At 31.1% G+C, this 23513-nt stretch overlaps 1 protein-coding gene and 1 long non-coding RNA gene across 4 annotated transcripts; one reads left to right on the forward strand and one right to left on the reverse strand.

Moving 5' to 3' along the window:
• Window positions 1-340: 340 nt before the first annotated feature.
• drosha (ribonuclease 3 drosha) lies at window positions 341-23364 on the forward strand. 3 transcript variants are annotated; one of them, XM_011067154.2, is made up of 11 exons: window positions 341-1806; window positions 3243-3486; window positions 3558-3752; window positions 3838-3916; window positions 4058-4195; window positions 4274-4694; window positions 5099-6050; window positions 6117-6326; window positions 6395-6717; window positions 6886-7031; window positions 22489-23364. In XM_011067154.2, exons 1-11 carry the CDS (start codon window positions 872-874, stop codon window positions 22683-22685), a joined length of 3840 nt encoding a protein of 1279 aa, XP_011065456.1. In that variant the 5' UTR covers window positions 341-871; the 3' UTR covers window positions 22686-23364. The 3 variants fall into 3 exon arrangements, with proteins under 3 accessions (XP_011065456.1, XP_087258956.1, XP_011065455.1); XM_087402830.1 differs by having other exon boundaries at window positions 341-739; window positions 879-1806; window positions 3838-4195; XM_011067153.2 differs by having other exon boundaries at window positions 3838-4195.
• LOC105152726 (uncharacterized) lies at window positions 7205-8683 on the reverse strand. The gene is made up of 2 exons (XR_015544086.1): window positions 7858-8683; window positions 7205-7402 (listed from the first exon to the last, which is right to left on the reverse strand). It is a non-coding gene; the product is annotated as an uncharacterized LOC105152726 (long non-coding RNA).
• Window positions 23365-23513: the final 149 nt, after the last annotated feature.

Raw genomic sequence — 23513 nt, forward strand, 5'->3', positions numbered from 1 at the left:
TGTGGTCAAAGTCTCGCTACAAACACTTTGAAAAACATTTGATGGACGCTTTGAATCAATTAGAAGAAAGAATTTTACAAACTGACCAATTAAAAAACGCTTCAAAGTGTTTGCAGCATCGCCATCGTTGACCATACTATAGTTCGACGTAGCTTAGTTTCCACCGAGAGTTAAACTAGAGGAGAATGTAAGAACCAACTAACAAGTTGAGCATTCCCCTGTCGTTCGACTATAATAGGGGAATACTCGACTGTAATTGGTTGGTTCTTACATTCTGATCCAGATTAAACCCTTGATGGAAATTAGGCCAGTGTTGAACTATGAGTGATACTTCGTTTGAATGGAATCAACGGAGTGGGGGGGGTCTTCGCCAGCGAAGCTTCGTTGCATGAAATGGCATCTTAAGCATTGCCGCATTGGCGCGTTCTGTATGCAAGAGCTATTATGATTTATTGCGGTTACGAATGTGATTAAGTGATATAATTAGTAATGGATATAATTAACAAGCATGAAGTAGTTATGAAGGAAGAAGTATAAAGTGTGTTAAATAATGTATTATTTTGTACCAAAAGGAATTGGTAAAGTAATATGTAAAAGAGAACTGAAAAAATAATCTGAAATTAAAGGTTATTAAGAACATGAGGAAAATGATTAAGATACAGAAGCAACTGTAATGTGTCAAAGTTTTAATGCTTAATACACTTAATTTATAATTAAAAAAAGAAGTATTGTCCAACAGGTATAAAATAAAAGATGGAAAAAGTTTGTACTAATAAATTTTTGTTCTGATTATTTGAATAACATGTTATATATGTTGAGCTTTGCATCTTTTCTTAAAAATTACTTTCAAGAGAAATAATTTCGCATAAAAATGACAGATCCCTCAATGATGAATACGGACCAGACATACTGTTGGAATACCGAGATGTTTCAGCAGAACACACAATATTATCCAACTTCTCAGATATCAAATTTTTCTGACTATTCTCAACCTCCCAATTATAATTCATCATATTCCTACAGCGTACCTCCTCCAAATATTTCTCTTGATGTATCGAACATTCCTTCTTCAACTATATCAAATAATATTCCTCCTGATGTTAATTTGACAAATTCAATGTACTATGCATCTAATACCTATCAAAATGAAATCAATTTCTCCAATAATATTCCTTATCAGAACCAAATGAATTCACAGTGTAGCAATCAGTATTATGGCAGAATGGATTCTGCACAAGAATATATGAATGAAAATTATGCCAATTGGAATACGAAATCTGAAAATGTATACAATGATAATACTGGTAATGAATGGTACTCTAACAACTCTTCCACGAGTTGGACAACATATGCATCTACTTCATGGTATGATACAAGTACAACAAAGTATAATGACAAAGAGAGATTACATCTGACGCAAACATATGAAGCATCGCAAAAAATGGAAGAATGGAGGTACAATAACAGAGAAATATCCAAGCATACAGTTAGTAAACAGAAATCTAAAAGTCCACATGGTACACATGAGAAAGTATACAAATCACAATATGAAGATTACAGAGACAGATATCGTTATCATAATAGGGAAATATCTAATTTGCGAGACTCTTCACATGATAGCAAGCATTTTGAAAAATCTAAACAACATGGAAGTCATACTTGCTCAGAAGAATCATACATAAGCAATAGAAGTAGGAAAAGATCAAAATCACGGGAGTCTCATTTAACCAAGGACACTATATCGACTAATAACAGTAAACGAACAAAAAGTCTTACTGAGAGAGAGATATTGTTAGAGAAATATAGGTAAGACTTTTGTATATTATAAAACTGATTTTTCTAGAAAAAAGAAATCGATTACTGTTGATTTTTATTCTGTACAATCCTACATGCTTCCTACATGCAAGAATTATGTAGATTTATTTATTGTTACTTATATTATCAAGAAGAGACATCATTTATAAATAAATAAAACTGAATCTACTCATTCATCCATATCTTTAACTTATTTCCTTTATAGATCTACTTAAATTAATTAAACTAGCTACTTAACCTAATTATTGTTGTAGCCTGAGTCTATCACTGTCACAAAAAAACCAAATCTATACAAACATTCTCTTTCAATTTACTTATATTATATATACACAGTTTTGCTTTTTATAACTTTCTCAGTGCTTATTATTTAGTTATTTAGTCACTACTCATTTTTTCTCTTTTATAATACTTGTCCTATGTTGTATCTATACATCTAGAATCAATTCTACAATGAGCTCTTTGTTTCCTGTTCTTGCTTTTTGCCTCTTGCTTCTTTCCTCTTTACAACCGTTTTATCGACCATTGTTTTTCTTGTTATATGTTTCTTGTTTCTTCCGAAGTTTAACTTTTATTTCAGACGACATAAAACAAAAAACCGGATAAGAAAAAAAACAAGATGTAAAAAATAGCAAAAAGCAAGAAACAGAAAACAAAAAGCACATTGTAGAATAGCCATTATTGACCAAAAAGGCAAGAGATAAACAGAGACAAACAGCAAGAAAACAAAGAGCACATTGTAGAATTAGCCTAAGCCTTTTCTCTTCCCCTTCATTCTCTTTGTTTCCTTTCTATTTCTTTTCTTTTTATTTCTTTAGAACATTTAATTGTATTCAATTCTTCATTCTAAAGCCTACTTCACATCACCTTATCCTTGCCCAATTTTTTGAACCTGCTTGTCTTCTGATACTCGTCCATACAATCTATTTCCATACTGCAAAATATATATCTTCAATGCTTTTTCTTTAGTCAAAATTTATTTGCTTCTATATTCCTTGTAAGAGCTATACACAGAGCTATACAAGCTATATACAAAAGTCATGTAATTATGTACATAACATTTTACTATTGGATTGAAAATTTTTGCATCCAAGCTAATTTTCTTTATTACCAAATAATATCGCATTATAACATTATATTTGATAGTTGTGAAAACATGGAATCTGATAATCCCGTGTTTAACATACAATTATCAAGAAATAAGTTTGAATTTTCTTGTCAAAAAGATCAAGAAAACGATTAATTTTCGGATTTTTGTATTTCGACATGTTAATGCTCAATTTTATTTAACATCTCACATTTTCTTTATTGTACTGATGATGGTCACGACTTGACCGAAACGTTTACATGTAAAATTTTAAATATATGACTTCTACGAAAAACATTTTACTGTATGCTCCTTATTTATGTTTTATTTTTTTTTACATTAGGCGTAATTATTGTGCAACAAGTAAGGACATAAAGCGAAAACTAAATGAATTATCAGTATTGGGATCTAAAGGTTTACTTGAAAGTGAAAAAAAGATTTGGACACGCACATCGCCAGCAGATTTGTATTATGTCAGGGATGAAAATAATTCAAAAATAGTGAAAAGTACTTTGAAACTACAAGAATTATGTGTAACATTTAAGAAAATGTTAATAGACAGAGCAGCTGCAGCGAGAGAATTGCAGGTATTCCCATAATTATAAAGAAATATAAAGAAATTATGTATAACTATTATATAATATGTTATCTCATTTAGCCTCCTTATGAACCACCTCCAAGAAAAACAAGAGCACGTCTTTGTCGTCATAAATCTGAAGCTTGCAGTAGCAGCTCTTCATCCGATAGCGACAATTCTATGGATGAAGATGACAGAACAATGGAAGAATTAATGGCAAAGAAACAACATCCACAAAGATTGCATCCTGAAATGTGGTTTAATGATCCTGGCGAAGTAATATCGAGAAATGTTTTATAAGTAATTTTTTTTTACATTGGCCTTAACATTTCAAAATATAGTGTTTTTTTTTAAATTATAGATGAATGATGGTCCATTATGTAGATGCAGTGCAAAATCGAGACGTTCAGGTATACGACATGGGATCTATGCTGGAGAAGGTGCGATAAACAAATGTGATTTAAATACGAACAATGCAGATAAATTATATCATTATAGAATAACTATTAGTCCACCGACAAATTTTCTTACAAAGACACCGACGATTATTAAACATGACGAACATGAATTTATATTTGAAGGCTTCTCCATGCTTTCTCATTTCCCATTGGTTAAGTTACCTACATGCAAAGTTATAAGATTTAATATTGAGTATACAATTCTATATATAGAAGAGAAATTGCCGGAAAATTTTACAATACAGGAACTAGACTTCTTTCGTAAGTAGTTTGTTCTAATACATAAAAAATATTTCTCTTCTGTTATCTAACTTAACAAAATATTTTAAATTTTTACAGAGACATATTTATTTAAAGAGATTTTGGAACTCGTAGATTTTGATTTACATGCAGCTCAGGACAAATCTGGCTGCGGACAGTTTCATTTTATGCCAAGATTTGTACGTGACTTGACTGACAATGGTCAAGAGATTCTATCAATGAACGAAGTTCTGAATTATTTGATAAAGAGTAGTACTCTCTTAATAGATCCAGACAATCTATCAAGATTAGTGGCGATGCCACAATATAAATGGCAAGATTTTGCTGATGAGGTAAAGGGAATGGTTGTGACTTATCCAGGCAAGAAACCGTGCAGCGTTCGTGTTGATCAATTGGATAGAAATCAAGAAGAATTGTGCAATAAGACACTGCTTACTTATCCCGAAATAGTTCATTTTGGTATTCGTCCACCACAACTTAGTTACGCAGGAAATGCAGAGTAAGTATCTTACAGGATAAGCTGGTACAATTTTAAATCAATAAGATTAGAATCCAATTTTCGAGATTTGGTTTATTCTTGTTTGTACCTTTTAGTAGTTTTTACATAATGAAATTTTTGCATCAATATATTTCGATTTTCGATTAATTTAAAATTATATTTTTCTGATTATAGTACATATATATACATTGATTATATACATTGCAGTACATAACTTTATTTTAATACCATTATGCGTACTAATATAGAGTAATTTTTACATTTTTTACCTTTTAAAATAATTATTAAATTTCTTAGAAGTGATCAATAAATTTAATGAATGCCATAAGAAACCTTTCTTTCAATTTTTTGTAAATTACATTTTTCTTAATACATAAAGCTTCTATGAACATGCTTTTTACTAGTTACCAAAAAGCCTGGAGAGATTACGTGAAATTTCGACATCTACTCGCAAACATGTCAAAACCATCCTTCGAAGATAAAAGAAAATTAGAGGCAAAGGAAAATAAATTGCAAGAGTTACGTACTCAGAGCAAAATGAAACGCGATGTCACGGTCGATGTCAGTTCCGAAGGATTTTACAGAACTGGCATTATGTGTGATATTGTACAACATGCGATGTTGATACCAGTACTAGTCTGCCATTTGAGATTCCACAAATCTCTGGATAATCTAGAACGCACGTTAGGATACGAATTCAAGAACAGGTATCTACTCCAACTAGCTCTTACGCATCCCAGCTACCGCGAGAATTTTGGCACGAATCCGGATCACGCGCGGAATTCCTTGACGAATTGTGGCATAAGACAGCCCGAGTACGGCGATCGCAGGATCCATTATATGAACACGCGTAAGCGTGGTATCAACACTCTGATAAACATAATGTCCAGATTCGGCGCGAAAACGGAAACAGAATCATCGATAGCGCATAATGAACGGTTAGAATTTCTTGGTGATGCGGTTGTTGAATTCCTTACTTCCATTCATCTCTTCCATATGTTTCCGGATTTGGAGGAGGGCGGTTTGGCTACTTATAGAGCAGCAATTGTACAAAATCAGCATCTTGCCGTATTGGCGAAGAAACTGAATTTAGAAGAGTATATGCTTTATGCTCATGGTAGCGATCTCTGTCACGACTTGGAGCTAAGACATGCAATGGCGAATTGCTTCGAAGCGTTGATGGGTTCACTATTTCTTGATGGAGGAATAGAAGTGGCTGATCGGGTTTTTGGGGAGACGCTTTTTAAGGGTGAAGAGGATCTTGCTAAAGTTTGGGTTAATTATCCACGACATCCTCTTCAAGAACAGGAACCGACAGGAGATAGACAATGGATTTCCAGCTTTGAACTGTTACAGGTATTAATCAGCATTTAAACAAACTTTCAACTATGAAATCACTTTTTTTTTATCTTATGTTATCAGAAATTAACCAAGTTCGAGGAATCAATTGGAATAGAATTCACTCATATTCGTCTTCTTGCTAGAGCGTTCACAGATCGTAGTATAGGATATACTAATTTAACATTAGGATCTAATCAACGACTAGAGTTCCTAGGAGACACCGTGTTGCAGCTTATCGTTTCTGAATACTTGTATAAGTACTTTCCGGAACATCATGAGGGACATTTATCGGTAAGCATTATTCGTAAATTGTTTTGATAATTTTTTTTTCTATTAAATTTATAATCATTTTGTTGCAGTTATTACGAAGCTCTCTCGTAAATAATAAAACGCAAGCAGTCGTTTGTGATGACCTCGGTATGACTCAGTATGCGCTTTATGGAAATCCAAAAGCTGAATTGAAAACAAAAGACAGAGCAGATTTATTAGAAGCTTTTCTTGGCGCGCTTTATGTCGATAAGGGTTTAAAGTATTGTCACGTATTTTGTGATGTATGCTTCTTCCCACGTTTGCAAGATTTTATTATGAATCAAGACTGGAATGATCCAAAGAGTAAATTACAACAGTGTTGCTTAACTTTAAGAACTATGGACGGTGGTGAACCAGATATTCCCGTGTACAAGTAAGTTTTTATTTTTTTGCCTATGAAAAAAGCCTCTATAAAATTACATATGTGTACATAGTATTTATTTTTGCAAATGTCTAAATTTTCTTCCTAGAGATACAAGGAACAAATGATGCAAAAGATTTATTTTTATATGCATTCTTATGTGGCTTGCTTTTTCTTTAGAGTCATCGAGTGTAAAGGACCAACTAATACAAGGGTTTATACAGTCGCTGTATATTTCCAAGGAAAACGTTTAGCTACGGCTTCAGGACATAGTATTCAAGAAGCGGAAATGAATTCTGCCAAAGAAGCTTTAGAAAAATCACAAGGTACATAGAAATAAAAATAATAATTATATAGAATCGAAAATAATCAATAATTTACACACACACACACACACACACGCGCGCGCGCGCGCGCGCGCGCACGTACATACATATATACACACGCACGCTCGCACCCACAAATATGGAATCAATATTAGGAAAAATTAAATTCGTCATTGTACTTTTTCATACAACTTTTTAATATTTTAAATATTGGGTCATCTAAAAAGTATCCGCGGTTTTTTGTCACTAGATGTGTGTTGATGGTCATATATCTAATGACAAAGTACCGGTAATAAATGGTGGATGTTAAAAGCGGACATCGAACAATAATTAAAACATTTTTTTCTTTTAACTGCACTGCTCAGAGGAATCTGCAAGGCACAAAAGTATACGAGTCTTTAAAAGGATGCTGGTGCGACAGTCGAATTTGATCGATGTCGATAAAACAGATTTTTAATTCCAAATAAAATATTGGGCCATCTAAAAAGTATCCGCGGTTTTTTGTAGATGTGTGTTGATGGTCATATATCTAGTGACAAAGTACCGCGGATACTTTTTAGATGACCCAATATTATGTGCATCGAAGAAAACATTACATACATTAATTGAAACATTACATACACTCACCGACTAAAAGGGTTGCAACAATTTTTTTTCTACGGTTTTCAGAATATGCATAATCATCGAGCTGGTCCTTATTTATGGATCCATAAGTAAGAATCAATCACTCAATAAACAGACTGCATTTCAAAACTCATTAAAAAAAATTGTTGCTTTTAGTCAGTGAGTGTACATTAAATAAACCAATAAGTAAAACGTTAGGTACATTTCTTGCTCTGCTATATCCTACATCACATGAATGTGAGGTTATAAACACTCAAATCGTCAACATAGTAGAAATACAAGGATATTGCGCATCCCAAGTATACCCAGCCAATGAAAATTGCAGCTTGACTTAGAGATCCTAAAAGTAGAGATCAGCCAAAGCCCGACATGATGTTGTGAAATCGGAAATCACGTGATCTTGGAAATACGCACCAATATATCAACGCCAATTTCAATGAGAATTTTAATAGCAAGCTGTGTCGCTTCTCTCACTCTCATCGGTTTCATAACAATATGGCAGAGCCAATCATAGATCAAGTCTACAGTTTGGTCGATCTCTATTTTTAGGATTTTTAGCTTGATGCGTCATCATTAAGCGGCAAATTTGAATTGTCTAATAACATTAGCACAATAACATTAATGAATTATGTGCAATTTGATATTAAAATTATGGAAAAGTGCAGAAATGTAAGTTAATTTTTGTTGTTATTTACAAATAGATAAAGTATAAATGAAAGTATTTTTTTTTGAATATTTATATTAAAAAATATTAAAGGATAAAATTTTCAACACAGAGTGACATTTTAAAGCCAATCAATATTTTAAAGAGTTTTCATGTAAATGTGTAAAAAAATAAAATGCTTTGCACATACAATTATATGTATTAATGTATTAATTTAATGTATTAATTTAAATATAAAAATTGTCGAGGGACAGTTTATATTTAATAATGGAGAAAAATTTTGAGAAATTATGAGAGGAAGATTACGTACAAATAAAAAAACATGGAACATTATCAAATATCAGATTCAAATATCAAATAACAAGCTTACTATCAAATAACCACAACAATGATCTCACAATAATGTCAAACAGTTGTGACAGCGAGCAGTCATATCTGTGGCTGCGTTCGGAAACGTCACGCGGATGCTTCCGATACATCATCTGCCCTTGTTTAATATTAGGTGCCTTCGAAGTTATGCATGAAATGCATAATGCATCATTTGTCTTTATTGTTCACCAAATAATAAAGAAGGATAAAACGATACATCATGCGCTTCATGCGTAACTCGGAACGCACCCATTTAATGTGTAGCTATTATATCGAAGCACTCCGAAAAGTACCGAGTCTACACGAATATGACGTCATCAAGCTGATGCGCGTAGAGTTCTAAATTCGTTCCACAGGATGAGAATACTCTTGTATTTCTACCATGTTTCTCAAGTCATTTCTCTTTTAAGCTTCAAAATCATAATTTAAAGATCTCATGTGATATTCTTATAAATTATAAATTATTCAAATATGAGAAACTACTTTTTGACCTGTATAGTCAAAGCTTAAGGCAGCTTAAGATCGTCTTGGTCAAAACTGTCCTTATTCAATCAAGATCGTCTTGAGATCATAACAATTCATAGTCACGAAATAAGATGATCTTTGAGAAGAAATTCTTCTTTAAAGCTCCTGACTACTCAGCCAAAAAACTCTGCGTTGACACAGAATCAGACGGTGGTCTGGCGAAATCGGTAGCCACACACTTAAACCCATGTCCGTCTGCGGCACGCCGAGCATGAACGAGCATGAACAGCGAGCTCCTCATACTAGTTACTTGTTTCAATCGAAAATATTTTCTCGGCAATTTCGGCTGCTCGGCGACTCTAGGCATCAATAAGGAGCGGAGAGCATTCTAAATAACATATAAGTTTTAATAAATTATAGTAATAGTATACCCCTCCCATTAATCCAAAGAGAATAGTATAAATCATATTAAAACGTAACAGTTTATGTTTATGAGATATTTAATTGTTTATGATTTTTTATGCGCGTTACATATCCTTTCTTCATAAACTCGAGTAGCAAGAATAGTTTAGTAGAAGTAGAATTTTACCGGGAAAAAATTATAAACCAGTATTTCTTTTCAAGTCTCAAAAGGCCATCAGAAAAGAAATGCGTATGTTTGATGTATGAGACTCCAGACTTGTGAAGAAAATACGTAAAAAAAATCGAATAGTTGCAAAAAGTACTTCTTTCGCTTATGAAACGAAAGATATTGTATGGAAAAAAATTCGGTATAAAAAATGTATTCGAAATACTTACAAAATGAGACGTGGAACATTAAAATCAATCTATTAGTTTAGTAGAAAAAAAATAGAAGACACTGAAAAAGATTTTTTTTTACTCGTTCTCTGTTCATTGAGATTGAACCGCTTTGAAATTATCGTAAAATGTAGCCCTTGTAATAACGAACAAATCTAGTCCTGAACAAGCCTGAAATCATTAGTTTTTGCAAAAAGCCATTTATTCATTAAAAATCTGCGGAAAACTTAATTTCTTCATTTTTAAGCAATCGTATAGCAATTTACAGGGGTGATTTTTCTTCTTCAAGAGTTGCGCTATCACGTAATAACAAAACGATTTTTTGCAGTTAAACTATTATAAAACGACTTTAAAAAGTGGGTATCTTTTTCCGTATAAAAAAATGAAATAATTTCGTTAATATGCATCATATCAAATAGCCGTGTAAAGCATTCGAAATCTGACATTTTTCTACGAATTTAAAAAAAAAAGATTACCCTCCGATTATTAGGAGCTGAGATAACCATTTTTTTTTCCCTTCAAAAAATCACTGTGGCTCTAATTTTTAAGATTAAGAGTTCCGTCTATCCAATTTGTATCAATTTGTCAAGGAAGAATTAAATTCACTGTTTAAAAAAATCTCGAATTATAATCATGAAATTTTTAGTTTAAAAAATTTTTTTTGTTTCTTGAATTTTTATTTTTTTGATTTATTACTAAAAAATCATGTTTGAGTATGGAATGCATGTCTGATTAATAAATTTAAGTCACATTAGCTACGTTTCTTTATTTAACATGTTGTAAAAAGTGTCCAATTGGACAATTAATGTATGTAAATAATTTGTACGAAATTATCAGTACAAAATTGTTTTTGTGAATTTAATTGTGATGACATGATCAAATATAACATATGTAAATAAATAATTAATAAATAATTTAAAAAAAAAAATGTTAGTCAAATGTTAGTAAAGATATAACACTAACTTTCACAAATATAGAGTAAATTGATGTTACACGAAAAATATATTTTGCAACTATATTCAATAGTTACATTAACATTTGCAAATTGTTTATTAATTATTTGTTTATATATATCATATTTGCATCTGCAATTAAATTCACAAAAACAATTTTGTATTGATAATTCCGTACATATTTAATTGTCTAATTGGACACTTTTTTACAGCATATTAAATAAAGAAACGTAACTAATGTGACTTAAATTTGTTAAACATGCACTCCATACTCAAACTTGATTTTTTAGTAATAAACAGAAAAAATAAAAATTTAAGAAACAAAAAACTAAAAATTTCATGGTTACAATTACTTTGCGAAACATTTGGTTAAGCTATTTGTTTGTATCTCGTCGAGCTATCCCAGATTTAAAAAATCATGTTTCCACATCAATTATTGCTGAAAAAATGTAAATTTAGCAAATTTTACCACGCGCGAATCACCGAGCGGCCCGATCTTCTCCATTCAACAGCGCGCCGGCTTCTCTCACTCCGCCCGGCGCACTGCCTCGCGTTCTTCAACGTTTCAATGGTTTTAAACAAACTTTTTCGGCAGCAAAAAATTGGAGAATTTTTTAATAGCAAGTTCAATTCTTCCTTGGCAAATTGATGCCAAACGGAACTCTTAATCTTAAAAATTAGAGTCACAGTGATTTTTTGAAAAAAAATTGTTGTCTCAGCTCCTAATAATCGGAGAGTAATCTTTTTTTTTAAATTTATAGAAAAATCAGATTTTGAATGCTTCACATGGCTATTTGATATGATGCATATTAACGAAATTATTTCATTTTTTTATACGGAAAAAGATACCCACTTTTTAAAGTTTTTATAATAGTATATTAAAGTCATTTTATAATGGTTTAATTGCAAAAAATCGTTTTATTATGAAGTGTAAACGTTGCTGCAATATTTCGAATCACAATCGGCTCATCTATGAAGCATTGGATGATTTCTAAGATAAATGTGACGTTGCTGTAAAGTATATGTACATTTGTCTACTGGGAATATTTTAACGAAAAAAATTTAATTATAATTTAATTTGTTTTTTTATTTTTAGAATGTATTTATTAAGAGAGAGAGTTTATTAATTATTTTTATATACATATTCTTATACTTATATAACGCAATTATAAATATTCTTGAAAACGCATGGAGTATCGACGATTTGAATCCATGGTGGTAACTTTTGAGATAGCCTACCTATGCTAACATTGAGTTAATAAGCGTCGCACGCTTATCTGAACACTTTTTTAAATTTGGCATATATTGGATTTTATTTTGTCATTCATACTGATCATGTATGTAATATGCATGTATTTATATATAGGGTGTCTGATAACTCTTCTGACAACGCTCGTGGGCAGGTAGAGTGGACTAAACTGATTGTGAGATGAAAAGTCCTCTACCATTTTACAATTTTTTTAGTTAACAAGATATTAATTATTAAAAATCGCCGAATATTGGTTTTCAATAATTTTTTACTCAAGTATTATTAACTTTACGAAAAAATAGACAAGAGACAAAAATTGTTTATTTTCTTATAGAATTGTGACAATTTTTTTAGATTTTTTCAGAATTTTTTAGTACCACATTTTCTCATGTTGGTAAAAATATTATAGTTGCCAATAAGAAAATGCAGTACTAGAAAGTTGATAAAAAATTCTGAACAAATTCTCAGAAAAAAATTCTACCTGAGGAGAAAATAAACAATTTTTGTCTTTTACTGTATTTCTGTAAAGTTGATATTACTTGAGTAAAAAATTATTGAAAATCAATTCGGCGATTTTTAATGATTAATATCTTATTAACTATTGCGAAAATTGTAAGATATATAGTAGAGGACTTTTCGTCTAAACTTTACGAGGGCAAGGTGAAAAGTTCTCGGCCTAACCCATAGATGGTACTGCTACAAATAAATGTATTTTTAAAGTAAAAAACTTATTCTTTCACTTCTAGGCCGAGAACTTTTCACCTTGCCCTTGTATAGTATATTTATCTTACTATAGTGTCTTACTTCATGCAGCGTAAAATAAGGAAAAATTTACAATTCATTTATGCTTACTATGTTATTACATCACATCAAGATTACGAATTCTTTCAACAAAATTCGTACATCAAAATCGACATTTGTTTATCAAAATTTTAGAGTATATTTATCTTACTTTATGCGGCATGAAATAAATAAAATTTTACAAATCATTTATGCTTACTATGACATCATATCAGGATTACGAATTTTTATGCGACATAAAATAAAGAAAAATTTAAAAATTATTTAAGCTTTATATAGCATAACATGATAATTGCAAATGTGCATCATTATATAATGTAATTCATTTAATTATGTATGATGTAAATATTTCATATAGTGATATTATAAAAAGAATATTATAAATCTGAAGATATATTTTCATACATATGTTTTTGTAATTCTATAACAAAAAATTTAATCATTCAAATAACCTAAATTTATATTTACCTTAATATATACATTTTTATAATGTCATAAATAATCATAAAATTGTTCTAAATTTTCAGTAAATCAATTTGTGATCATCATACAAGTCTGGATATCTATCGTTTTATAAGCGAAAAACGTGCTTTTTACAACTATTCGATTTTTTTTCACATATTTTCTTCTTTCGTCTCGAGTCTCAAACATACGCATTTTTTTTTTGATTGCCTTTCGAGATTTTCGTGAAAAAAAATGCTGGTTTATAATTTTTTTCCAATAAAATTCTATTTCTACTGAACTATTCTTACTACTTGAATTTATGAAGGAGGTAGATATATAATAGATATATGAAAAATCGTAAACAATTAAATATCTCATAAACTGTTGCGTTTTAATATTTATATTATTCTGGATTAATGGAAGTACGCTATACTACAATTTAAACTTATATCTTATTTAGAATGATCCTCGTCCCTTATCGATGTCGAGCTACCGAGCGGCCGAGATTGCCGAGAAGGCATTTTCGGTCGCTTGAAACAAGTGTGAGAAAGAGTTCGCTGTCTCGTTCACTCTCGGTGCCGACGACGAGCACACATATATGGGCTCGTGCTTGTATGTGTGTTACAGAGGCGCACCATGAATGGTTAAACTTGTAGGCGTGGAAAAGTGACGTTTTGATGACAAAATTTATGTTACATGTCATTTCGTTATTATTTGCTTAATTGTGAAAATGTGACTTGTTTCATACTTATCAAAGTTGTAACTATCGATGAAAACTAAAATTATCTTGGAATTTTATATGTAAAAGCATATATTTTACTCGTTTTAATAGTTGTCAGACCGTGTGTTTCTGCCTGAATGTAGGCTCACTTTACGTGCCTTTTATGACCATTTACTGACTGTTAAGGGAGGAAAGGACAGTTTTCATCGATTTTTTCAAGTTTAAAATGATCTCGTCATTTCGTTTCATCCAAGTTGTCTTTATTTAAAAATGGCATGCACCTAAATTAATGTGTCATTCCTCGCTTCTGACGTCACGACTTATTATGGCCCATCGAGCGCGCGGGCCGCGAGGAGCGAGGCTTACCGTCGCGAGCATCTAAGCTTAAAGGGTGCGGTGCGCCTGCTAGGCCATTCCCGCTCCTCGCGGCCCGCGCGCCGTGCGCTCGGTGGGTCATATCTTTGACAATAGTAAGTCGAGCGGACGCGCGTATTCGGCTATCTTTAAACGTTAATATCTCGTTAATTATTGCGATTGTTAATTATTACAAAATGGTAGAGGATTTTCTACTCAATTTAATCCACTCTACCTGTTCGGGACAAGTGGGGCCGTATATTCATGACACCCTGTATATTAAAGCTTAAATCAAGCATTTCTTTAAAATAGATGCTAACTATGAACGCGACTCCGCCGTTGTCCAAATTCCTATAAATTTTGAAAAATGTTACAAATGTTTCATAACGTATTATTAAATTTGTTAATTAAAATTACTAATATTACCTAACGATTTAAATAAGTAAATCTATCGCGAATCGCGTTTCCGACTTTTTATATATGCTTGTTTTAATATAAAACATAAAATATCATATAAAATAATCTTCTAATATTACATTTATATAGGATTCTTCTAATATTAAATTTATAAGAATCGTTCGTTTATAATCGGTTAAATCTCGATCTCAAAACATTTCCCGTACGAATTTTGGCCACAAGTTTATATTATCAACATTTTGGACAGCGAGCCAAGGATTTTTATTTAATTGCTTTATTAAACATATCACTTTTCAATACAATCAAATAAGAGTTTGCAGCAGAGAAATATCTTGTCTACAAGATCTTACCTACAAGAATTTGTGATCACACGTGATCATAGCGCATGATCATATCTATACATTTAGTCAGTAAGACAGATTTCCTAACTTTAATATTCAATATCTCGGTTCGCGGGATATTTTTTTATTGTCAAATACATATTTATTTTTATGCAAAAAATTCAGTGTATCTTTAAAATTTGAGATGAACGAGGTTTTCTTAACATTTATTATTTTTGCTTAAGTCCATCTCGAACACGTATTGGCGAAGACCTTCATTTTATTTATTATACAGGGTGTCCCGAATTTAAATGGCTAAACTTCGGGAGCGTGTAGAGGATCGATAAACTATAATAAAAAAAAAAGTTCTGTAGAATTTGCTCGTTTTGGAAAAAAATCGCAAAAAAGACAAAACGTTTTTATTTTTATACTTTCTCATTACTTATTCATGTTGTATTTATTTACTTGCTTAATGTAGATATTGTTAAAGTGTTGGCCTCTTGCAGCAATGCAAGCATTATATCTAGTACGGACAGCTCGTATTGCAGCCAAACACTGATCTGGCGATATTTGGTGCACTGCAGCCTCGATTTGATTTCTCAATTGTTCTCTTGAGTTGACTAGCGACGAATAAACTTCCTGCTTCAAGATCTGTGTACGAGGGTAAATCAATAAGTACCTGTGTTAGTAATGAAGACGCAAACTTTTCACAAAATTTTTTTTATTTTTCAACGTAGTCCTCTTTTAGGAAGATACACTTTTCCCAACGCTTCTGCCATTTTTTTTAACCCCTCAGAAAAATACGATTTGTCGAACTCTGCAAGATAGGCCTCTGTTTCGGCGATGACCTCATTCGATGTGAATTTCTTTCCACCGAATCATTTTTGCAAGTTTGGAAACAAGAAGAAGTTACAGGGGGCTAAATCCGGAGAGTATGGTGGATGCGGCAGCAATTCGTAGCGTAATTCGACCAATTTGGCTGTGGCGACTGCGGAGGAGTGAGCCGGTACATTGTGAGCAATCGCGGCCCATCGGGCCAACAGCTTTTTCATTCCCAGTTATCATGCAAAATATTGAATGCCGTTCCGTACGACACGCCTATGGCCTTTGCTACTTCATGCACTTTCGTTCGGCGATCAGCGAGAATCATGTCGTGGACTTTTTAACGATTTCCTCAGTAACCTGTCAGGCGGCCTGGGCGCTCCTCATCAAAAACAGACGAACGACCACGTTTGAATTCGTTGAACCAATATTTGACGGTTGTTATAGATGGTGAAGAGTTCCCAAATATAAGAAACGAATCACGGATCGATATTGCTCTTTTTCCATTGTATCGGAAAACATTAAACACGCTCACTACGAATTGCTGTCAAATCAAGATTATTGCAAGATTATTGACTTTGAAATTTTATATGGCGTCGTTTGAAAGATGATAGTACACGATGGCAATGCCAACTTGCATCAGCAATGTCGCCTGTCTTGAAACACGGGTACTTATTGATTTGCTCTCGTATACATATAAAGGGTGAGGCATTTTCGTCCTAATGGATATTTTAAAAACTAAGAGAGATACAAGAAAAAATTTTATATGAAATTCTCAATCTTGATTGAAGGCTTCAAAAAATAAATTGTGGAAAGATAGAAAATCAATGCGAGCCAGCATAGAGTTAGTATTGACTATTAACTTAGAAAAATCATTCTTAAAATAAATCATAATATAAAGGCATTTCAGTATCCTCTTATAAATTTAAACCATTCTTTTGTTTCTTAATATAAATAAACTCTGACAAGAGAAGTGATAATCGCAAATTGAAATGAATTATATATTATTGGAAAGATCTTGCCGAGTAAAGTTCAGCTGTACAATACTTCGCTTGAATGGCGCCTCTAAAGGGCGCTATGTGCAATACAAGTTATCAGTTTGATAAAATTTTTGTGTTCCTATACTCGTCTGAGTCAACTCCGATGACCTTGACATTGATGTATGTTGTCAAAGTCATGATCTGGAATGACCTCCAACATTTTTAGTCATTTTAACTTATTACCCGTTATTGACTTAAATAAGTTTTAAATGGAATGTATGAAAGATGATCAACTGTAGCAAAAAATATAAGTAATAAATACTGCCAATATTTCATTATGGATACTCTAACCTCCATTATTTGCTGGTAAAATATTATCACGACCTCAAGTGCGCTATAGGGAGGCTATGGTAGGATTTTGCACTTCATTTTTCTATTTTTTATTGGTTTTTAATTTTCTAATTTTGTATTTATTTTTATTTTGTTTTTTTTTAATTTTTTACTTTTAATGTTTTTTGGGTGCCATGTTGCATCCGCTATTTCGAATTTTGAAACTTTGATTCTGGTATTACTAGCGATAAAAAAACTTTTACAGATAAATTTCCATGTAACGTTTTTTCGAACGTTATCATTACCATTAGTCTTTTTGCTTTTCTTTTTCTTTTTTCACTCTCTTATTTTAGATTCTGGAATAAAACGAAAAACGCAACAAACATGTTGAACAGCAGGATACCTATCAGGAAAAATGGTAATTCGTAACCAAATCTTGTTCATGCAGGCCCATTTGGAGGGAATTCCTGTTCATGACTAAACTATTCGGCGGTGGGTTCTGTACCATACTAAGCTGATTGGATTGATAGATTTCAAAGCAACGGGTCACAATTTTAAGATAAATTATGAAAAGAAGAGCATAAGGAACCACAGCACAAGTTATAGTTTGTGATATTTAATTATTATTACATCAAAAATTGATTATTACAATAAAACATTAAACGTTTCGGCCACAATCTGGCCATCTTCAGTAAATTAATAAATATTCTTAAGATGCAGAGTTACATCAAGTTGGAATAAAATTCAACCGTCGTGTGTTATAATTGTAAAAAACGTGTCTACTTGTATGCGACGCTGCTTCGTATAATAATGTTAGAACGTCAGAAGTCATATCATGAAAAGTATAGAACGAGAATTTCCAGATTCTAATTTAAAATAATTTATTCTATCATTAATATCTTTTAATCGGAGTATAAAACAATAGAATCGTTATCTGTTTTACAGCAAAAAATATAACGATGAATCTCAAGTATAACCATTGCACAGATAGAAATTTGTCGTGACATTATGTGTTGTTATTGGTCATATATTTTACCGCTATTTATATCCATGAGTCAAACAGTTTGGAAATGATGCTCTTTTTTTCATAATTTTGAATTTATAATCACATTTATTTTTTATGTTTTTTTGAAATTTAAGATAAGTTTTGATTTTAACATAAAGTAAAATAAAATAAAAATAAATATAAATAAATATAATGAAATTAAAAAATTAAAAACCAATAAAAAATAGAAAAATGAAGTGCAAAATCCTACCATAGCTTTCTCATAGCGTACTTGAGGTCGTGATAATATTTCACTAGCAAATAACGGAGGTTAGTATCCATAATGAAATATCGGCAGTACTTATTACATATTTTGTGCTACAGTTGATCGTCTGTCATACATTCCACTTAAAACTTATTTAAGTCAATAATGGGTAATAAGCTAAAATGGCTAAAAATGTTGGAGGTCATTCCAGAGCATAACCTTGACAACATACGTCAATGTCAAGGTCATCGAAGTTGACTCAGACGAATATAGGAACACAAAAGTTTTACCAAACTGATAACTGAGTAGCTTCTCTGTGGCGCACTTTGGGGTCGTGATAATATTTCACCAGCAAATAACGGAGGTATCCATAATGAAATATGAGCAGTATTTGTTAGATATTTTTTGCTACAGTTGATCGTCTTCCATACATTCCATTTATAAAACTTATTTTGTCAATAATTTTTTTAACGAGTAACAAGCGACGGCTAAAACATTGGAGGTCATTCAAGGTCATTGACAACAATATCAAGGTCATCGAAGTTGACTCAGAGGAGTGTAGGAACATAAGAGTTTACCAAACTTCTATTGCACATAGCACCCTCTAGAGGCGCCATTCAAGCGAAGTATTGTACAGCTGAAGTTTATTCGGCAAGACCTTTCCAACAATATATATGTAATTCATTCCAAAATTTGATTATCACTTTATGCACTTCCCTTGTGAGATTAATCGCTTGTAATTCTTTTCTTCATCTAAAATCTCGCATGCTGACAAAGGAAATGTAGTAGTAGCTCTTGACAAAATTGATGTAAATAAAATGGAATTTTTGCTTTCGAATACTGATACTATTGTTAAACGGAATCCTTCAAATAAGGTATTATGATTAAAAGATTTAAAAGATTTGTTAAAAACTTGGAAAAATCGAGAGTTTCTGATCATATTTGTAATTTTTTTAAACTCAACAAATCCAACATTACCTAGTTGAATGCTCTTTGTATTTTATGTTTGTAATTTGCGAGCCACTAGTGAATTTATCAATTTTTCAAAAATAACAAAACGATTAGCTTTGCCTACGTGGGATTACATAAATTAAGTTCTTTTATTAGAGTTCAAAAGGACAAATTACATTCTTTTTTACATTCTAACGCAGTATATAAAATTAATTGTTTTGTAACGCTTTATAGTAGGCTAAACGAAAAGATTATTAACAACTAGAATATCAGAACATCGTAATCACATCAATAGACGTAATCAACACTTAATCAACACTAGGTTATTACGGAATATAGATTTGAATTTAATCATGATTTTGATTGGAACAATGTCAAGATTTTAGATGAAGAAAAGAATTACAACAAGCGATTAATCTCAGAGTCTACTTATATTAAGAAACAAGAGAATAGTTTAAATTTACAAGAGGATACTGAATGTTGGATTCTTTATATTATGATTTATTTTAAGAAGAATGATTTTTCCAAAATTAATAGTTAATGCGCATACTTTGTTTTTATAATTCGTTTGACTTTTCGTTTTCCTTTTATTTATTGTATTATTCCCCCACTTAGTAACAATTTCGTTTTGACCTTTTCACACACTCTTGAAATGTCTTACTGTACACGTTCTAAATTATCTGACCATCATCAATATGTAATGTAAGTGTATCCAGTTTCTTTAATATTTTTTGTATTAGTATTTTATGTCTTTTATTATTTTTCATGTATAACTGTATATTATAGATAATGTAATTCGTTTGAGTATTTAGTTAAATACAGACAAATTCTGTATTTATTATATTGACGAAATAGTAAGCGGTCAGTACATTTAAATTTACACAATTAAATTTTTTCAAAAACATTGAAGATGATCCAATAATAAGGATCGAAACGTCTGTAATTTTATTTCATTCCGAAATATGATATTTTTACATACCAACAACCTGTGCTGGCTCGCATTGGCATTCTATCTTCCTTTTATATGAAAGTTATAGGTTTTCTTGAGAAAAAGAAGGTGGAAATAATGGATTTTGGATAAGGTGCACTATTAAGGTCAGGGCAAGGTCAACATGAATTTTTTTAATGAAACCTCCCATTTTTCATTGCGTATTTTTATAGCACACTTCGAGAGTTTTTCAAAACTATAATAAAATATTTTTTCATGAAGTACTTTTCGAGTTATAAGACTTGAAAGTTACTGTATTATGTAACGGAAATCAGTCAGCTAGACGTAATGATGTAACAGTGATGTCAATGTACTTCTTGGTATATATAATAATAACTATATAATAATTTATCGAATCGTTATATAATAAAACTTAAGCAAAATTTTTTTGTAACTTGATCATCGAAACGTTATTAAGCTGTTAATGCGTCGAACATCGAGTCTCATTTGACGAGTTTGATTTAATGCAAAAATGGCTTAAACCGAATTTTAAAAGTGATACTGTATGTTTTTTTGATCGCTCAACACGATGCAATCATTTAATTGTACGATATATGCCTTAAGAAATACAGCCCGAGATTAATGTAATGTAGTGTGTAATAAAAGAATGATCAAATTTTGAGTTCAAAGTCGATTTTAGCAAGATTCCAAGCAAGATCCAAATGAGTCGTTACTCCTTTCAAATTGTAGGTCTGTTCACTCAGAATAAGATCCAGTTGGAATTTTCCCGGGATCTCTTACAGGGCCTTCAAAAATTGCATTTAACTGAATTATCAAACGTTTTTAAGGATAGAAAAATTTTTTTTACAAATTCTAAAGTATAATTTAACGATAAAAAAAACTCCATTAGAAAATGAAATGAGTACATAATATTGGGTCATCTAAAAAGTATCCGCGGTACTTTGTCACTAGATATATGACCATCAACACACATCTAGTGACAAAAAACCGCGGATACTTTTTAGATGATCCAATATAAAAAAATATGATTTAATAAATTAAAATAAACTACATATTATATATGTAGTATATTTTTTTTATTATGTATTCATTTTATTTCCTAATAAAGAGTTTTTTATTGTCAAATTGAAGCATTTGAGAATGTCAAAACCACAAAGCAATTTATTCTAGAACTTTTTTAAGGATAGAAAAAAAATGTGTTTTATTCTTATCATCCAGTTAGATGCAACTTTTAAAGGCCCTGTCGAAGGTCCTGGGAAAATTTCAACTGGATCTTGTTTTGAACGGACTTGGGTAAACAGACTTACAATTTGAGGGCAGTAACGACTTATTTGAACGATTTTTGGGACTTTGTTAAAATCGATTTTGAACTCGAAATTTGGTCATTTTTTCACATTAATCGGGCTGTATTTCTTAAGACGTATATTGTAGAGTTAAATAAATTATTGCATCGTGTTCAGCGACCAAAAAAACATATAATATCTCTTAAAATCCGATTTAAGCTATTTTTTTGCATTAAATCGAAACATATATTAAGGAAAATCGAACATTTAAATCTTTGATTTAAAAATCGTTCACACACACAAACACACACACACACACACACACACACACATATACACTCACTAGCGACCTCTAAATCTTAATATTTTTTTGATAAAAATTTTAGGGGTGTCCTTTTGGCATAAAATGGAAACTTTTGAGTTAAGTGGTCGATTAAAAAAATTTTTTTTCTTAGCAGTACATACAGAGTGAATCAAAGTCGTTGAATCAACTTTTTACCCTAAGAGAAAATAATTGACTGCACATGTTATAATTCAATTAGGTCGATAAAGTCGATAATTTTTTCATGATTCACCCTGTATAATCTTAAAATTAAAACTTTATTCAAACATATGAACAAAGAATAAACTGTTCTTTATATTTAAAGTTTAGAAAATAGTCTATTTAATTATAATGTTACAATTTTTAATGAAAATTTGGATTACTTTTGTAGATTTATTCCCGCAACTGGATCATCAAAAACGTGTAATAGCAAAAAGTATGAAGATGCAACAATGGCCGAACAAACAGAGAGTAAAAGGAAAATCTGAAAAAAGATCATATGACAGATCCGATGATTCTGATTGTAGCCAAAGTCGGAGAAGAAGTCGTAGTAGGGAACGTATTACTTCAAAAAAAAGAGAAACTTAATAATTTCTTATTATCGTTATTGATATAATAAAAATATCAAGATTTTCAGAAAAAAATACATAGAACATAATATAAAAATTTTTACAATTTTACATGTATAATTTTCTAATGTTTGTATCTTTTATTCTACAATATTTTATGACACAATAATTTCAAGTTCGTCATATTGAAATTTCTTTTCAGAAAACACTCATTAGGTAAACAATAATTAAATATTGACAATAGAAAAACATTGATTGCTAATATAACTGAACCTTCTTTAGACTTAACAATATCAAGCACAGCACATCTCTTTTTATATCTTTATACTCAATCTTTTACTCATCCGATTCTGTTTCAACTTATAACTTACAATCATATAGTACGTACCATAGTGTTATAGTTGTTTTGTGTCATAATACCTTATTTAATTAGTTCCTGATAACTGTAAAGCTCTTAAATTTAATTAAGAGAAATCCTATTTTCGATCAGAGCGGATTTTAAATATTTCGGATTTTTAAATATTTAAGTATTTTAAATATTTCGGTGTGAATTTATATACATATCAATTCTGCAAACCATGCGTTATCTTTTTTAATCTAGAATCATAATCATGAACAAAATTAAAGTAATTAATATCACATATTAAATTGCTTGTCAATTTAATAATATTGATGCTAATAAACATCTTATAAGAATACCTTATTAATATAATTTGATGTTAATAAGAATCCCAACTGCGAATAATTTATTGCGAAAAATATGTAAAGATCTCAGTTCTTTTGTTTTTTATGAAATATCATTAGCCCTTTCATATAATGGCTGCATTCAGCATTTTGCAATATGATT

This window comes from Acromyrmex echinatior, chromosome 2 (genome assembly GCF_024713525.1).
Source record: "Acromyrmex echinatior isolate Ae372 chromosome 2, ASM2471352v2, whole genome shotgun sequence".
Classification (NCBI taxonomy): domain Eukaryota; kingdom Metazoa; phylum Arthropoda; class Insecta; order Hymenoptera; family Formicidae; genus Acromyrmex; species Acromyrmex echinatior.

Bases quoted from the DNA above. Each gene is read 5' to 3' on its own strand.
- drosha (XM_011067153.2), top strand. From the start codon at position 872: ATGACAGATCCCTCAATGATGAATACGGACCAGACATACTGTTGGAAT. The intron at 3,487-3,557 runs GTATTCCCATAA...TATCTCATTTAG, and splicing joins CTGCAGCGAGAGAATTGCAG to CCTCCTTATGAACCACCTCC. The intron at 3,753-3,837 runs GTAATATCGAGA...TTTAAATTATAG, and splicing joins GGTTTAATGATCCTGGCGAA to ATGAATGATGGTCCATTATG.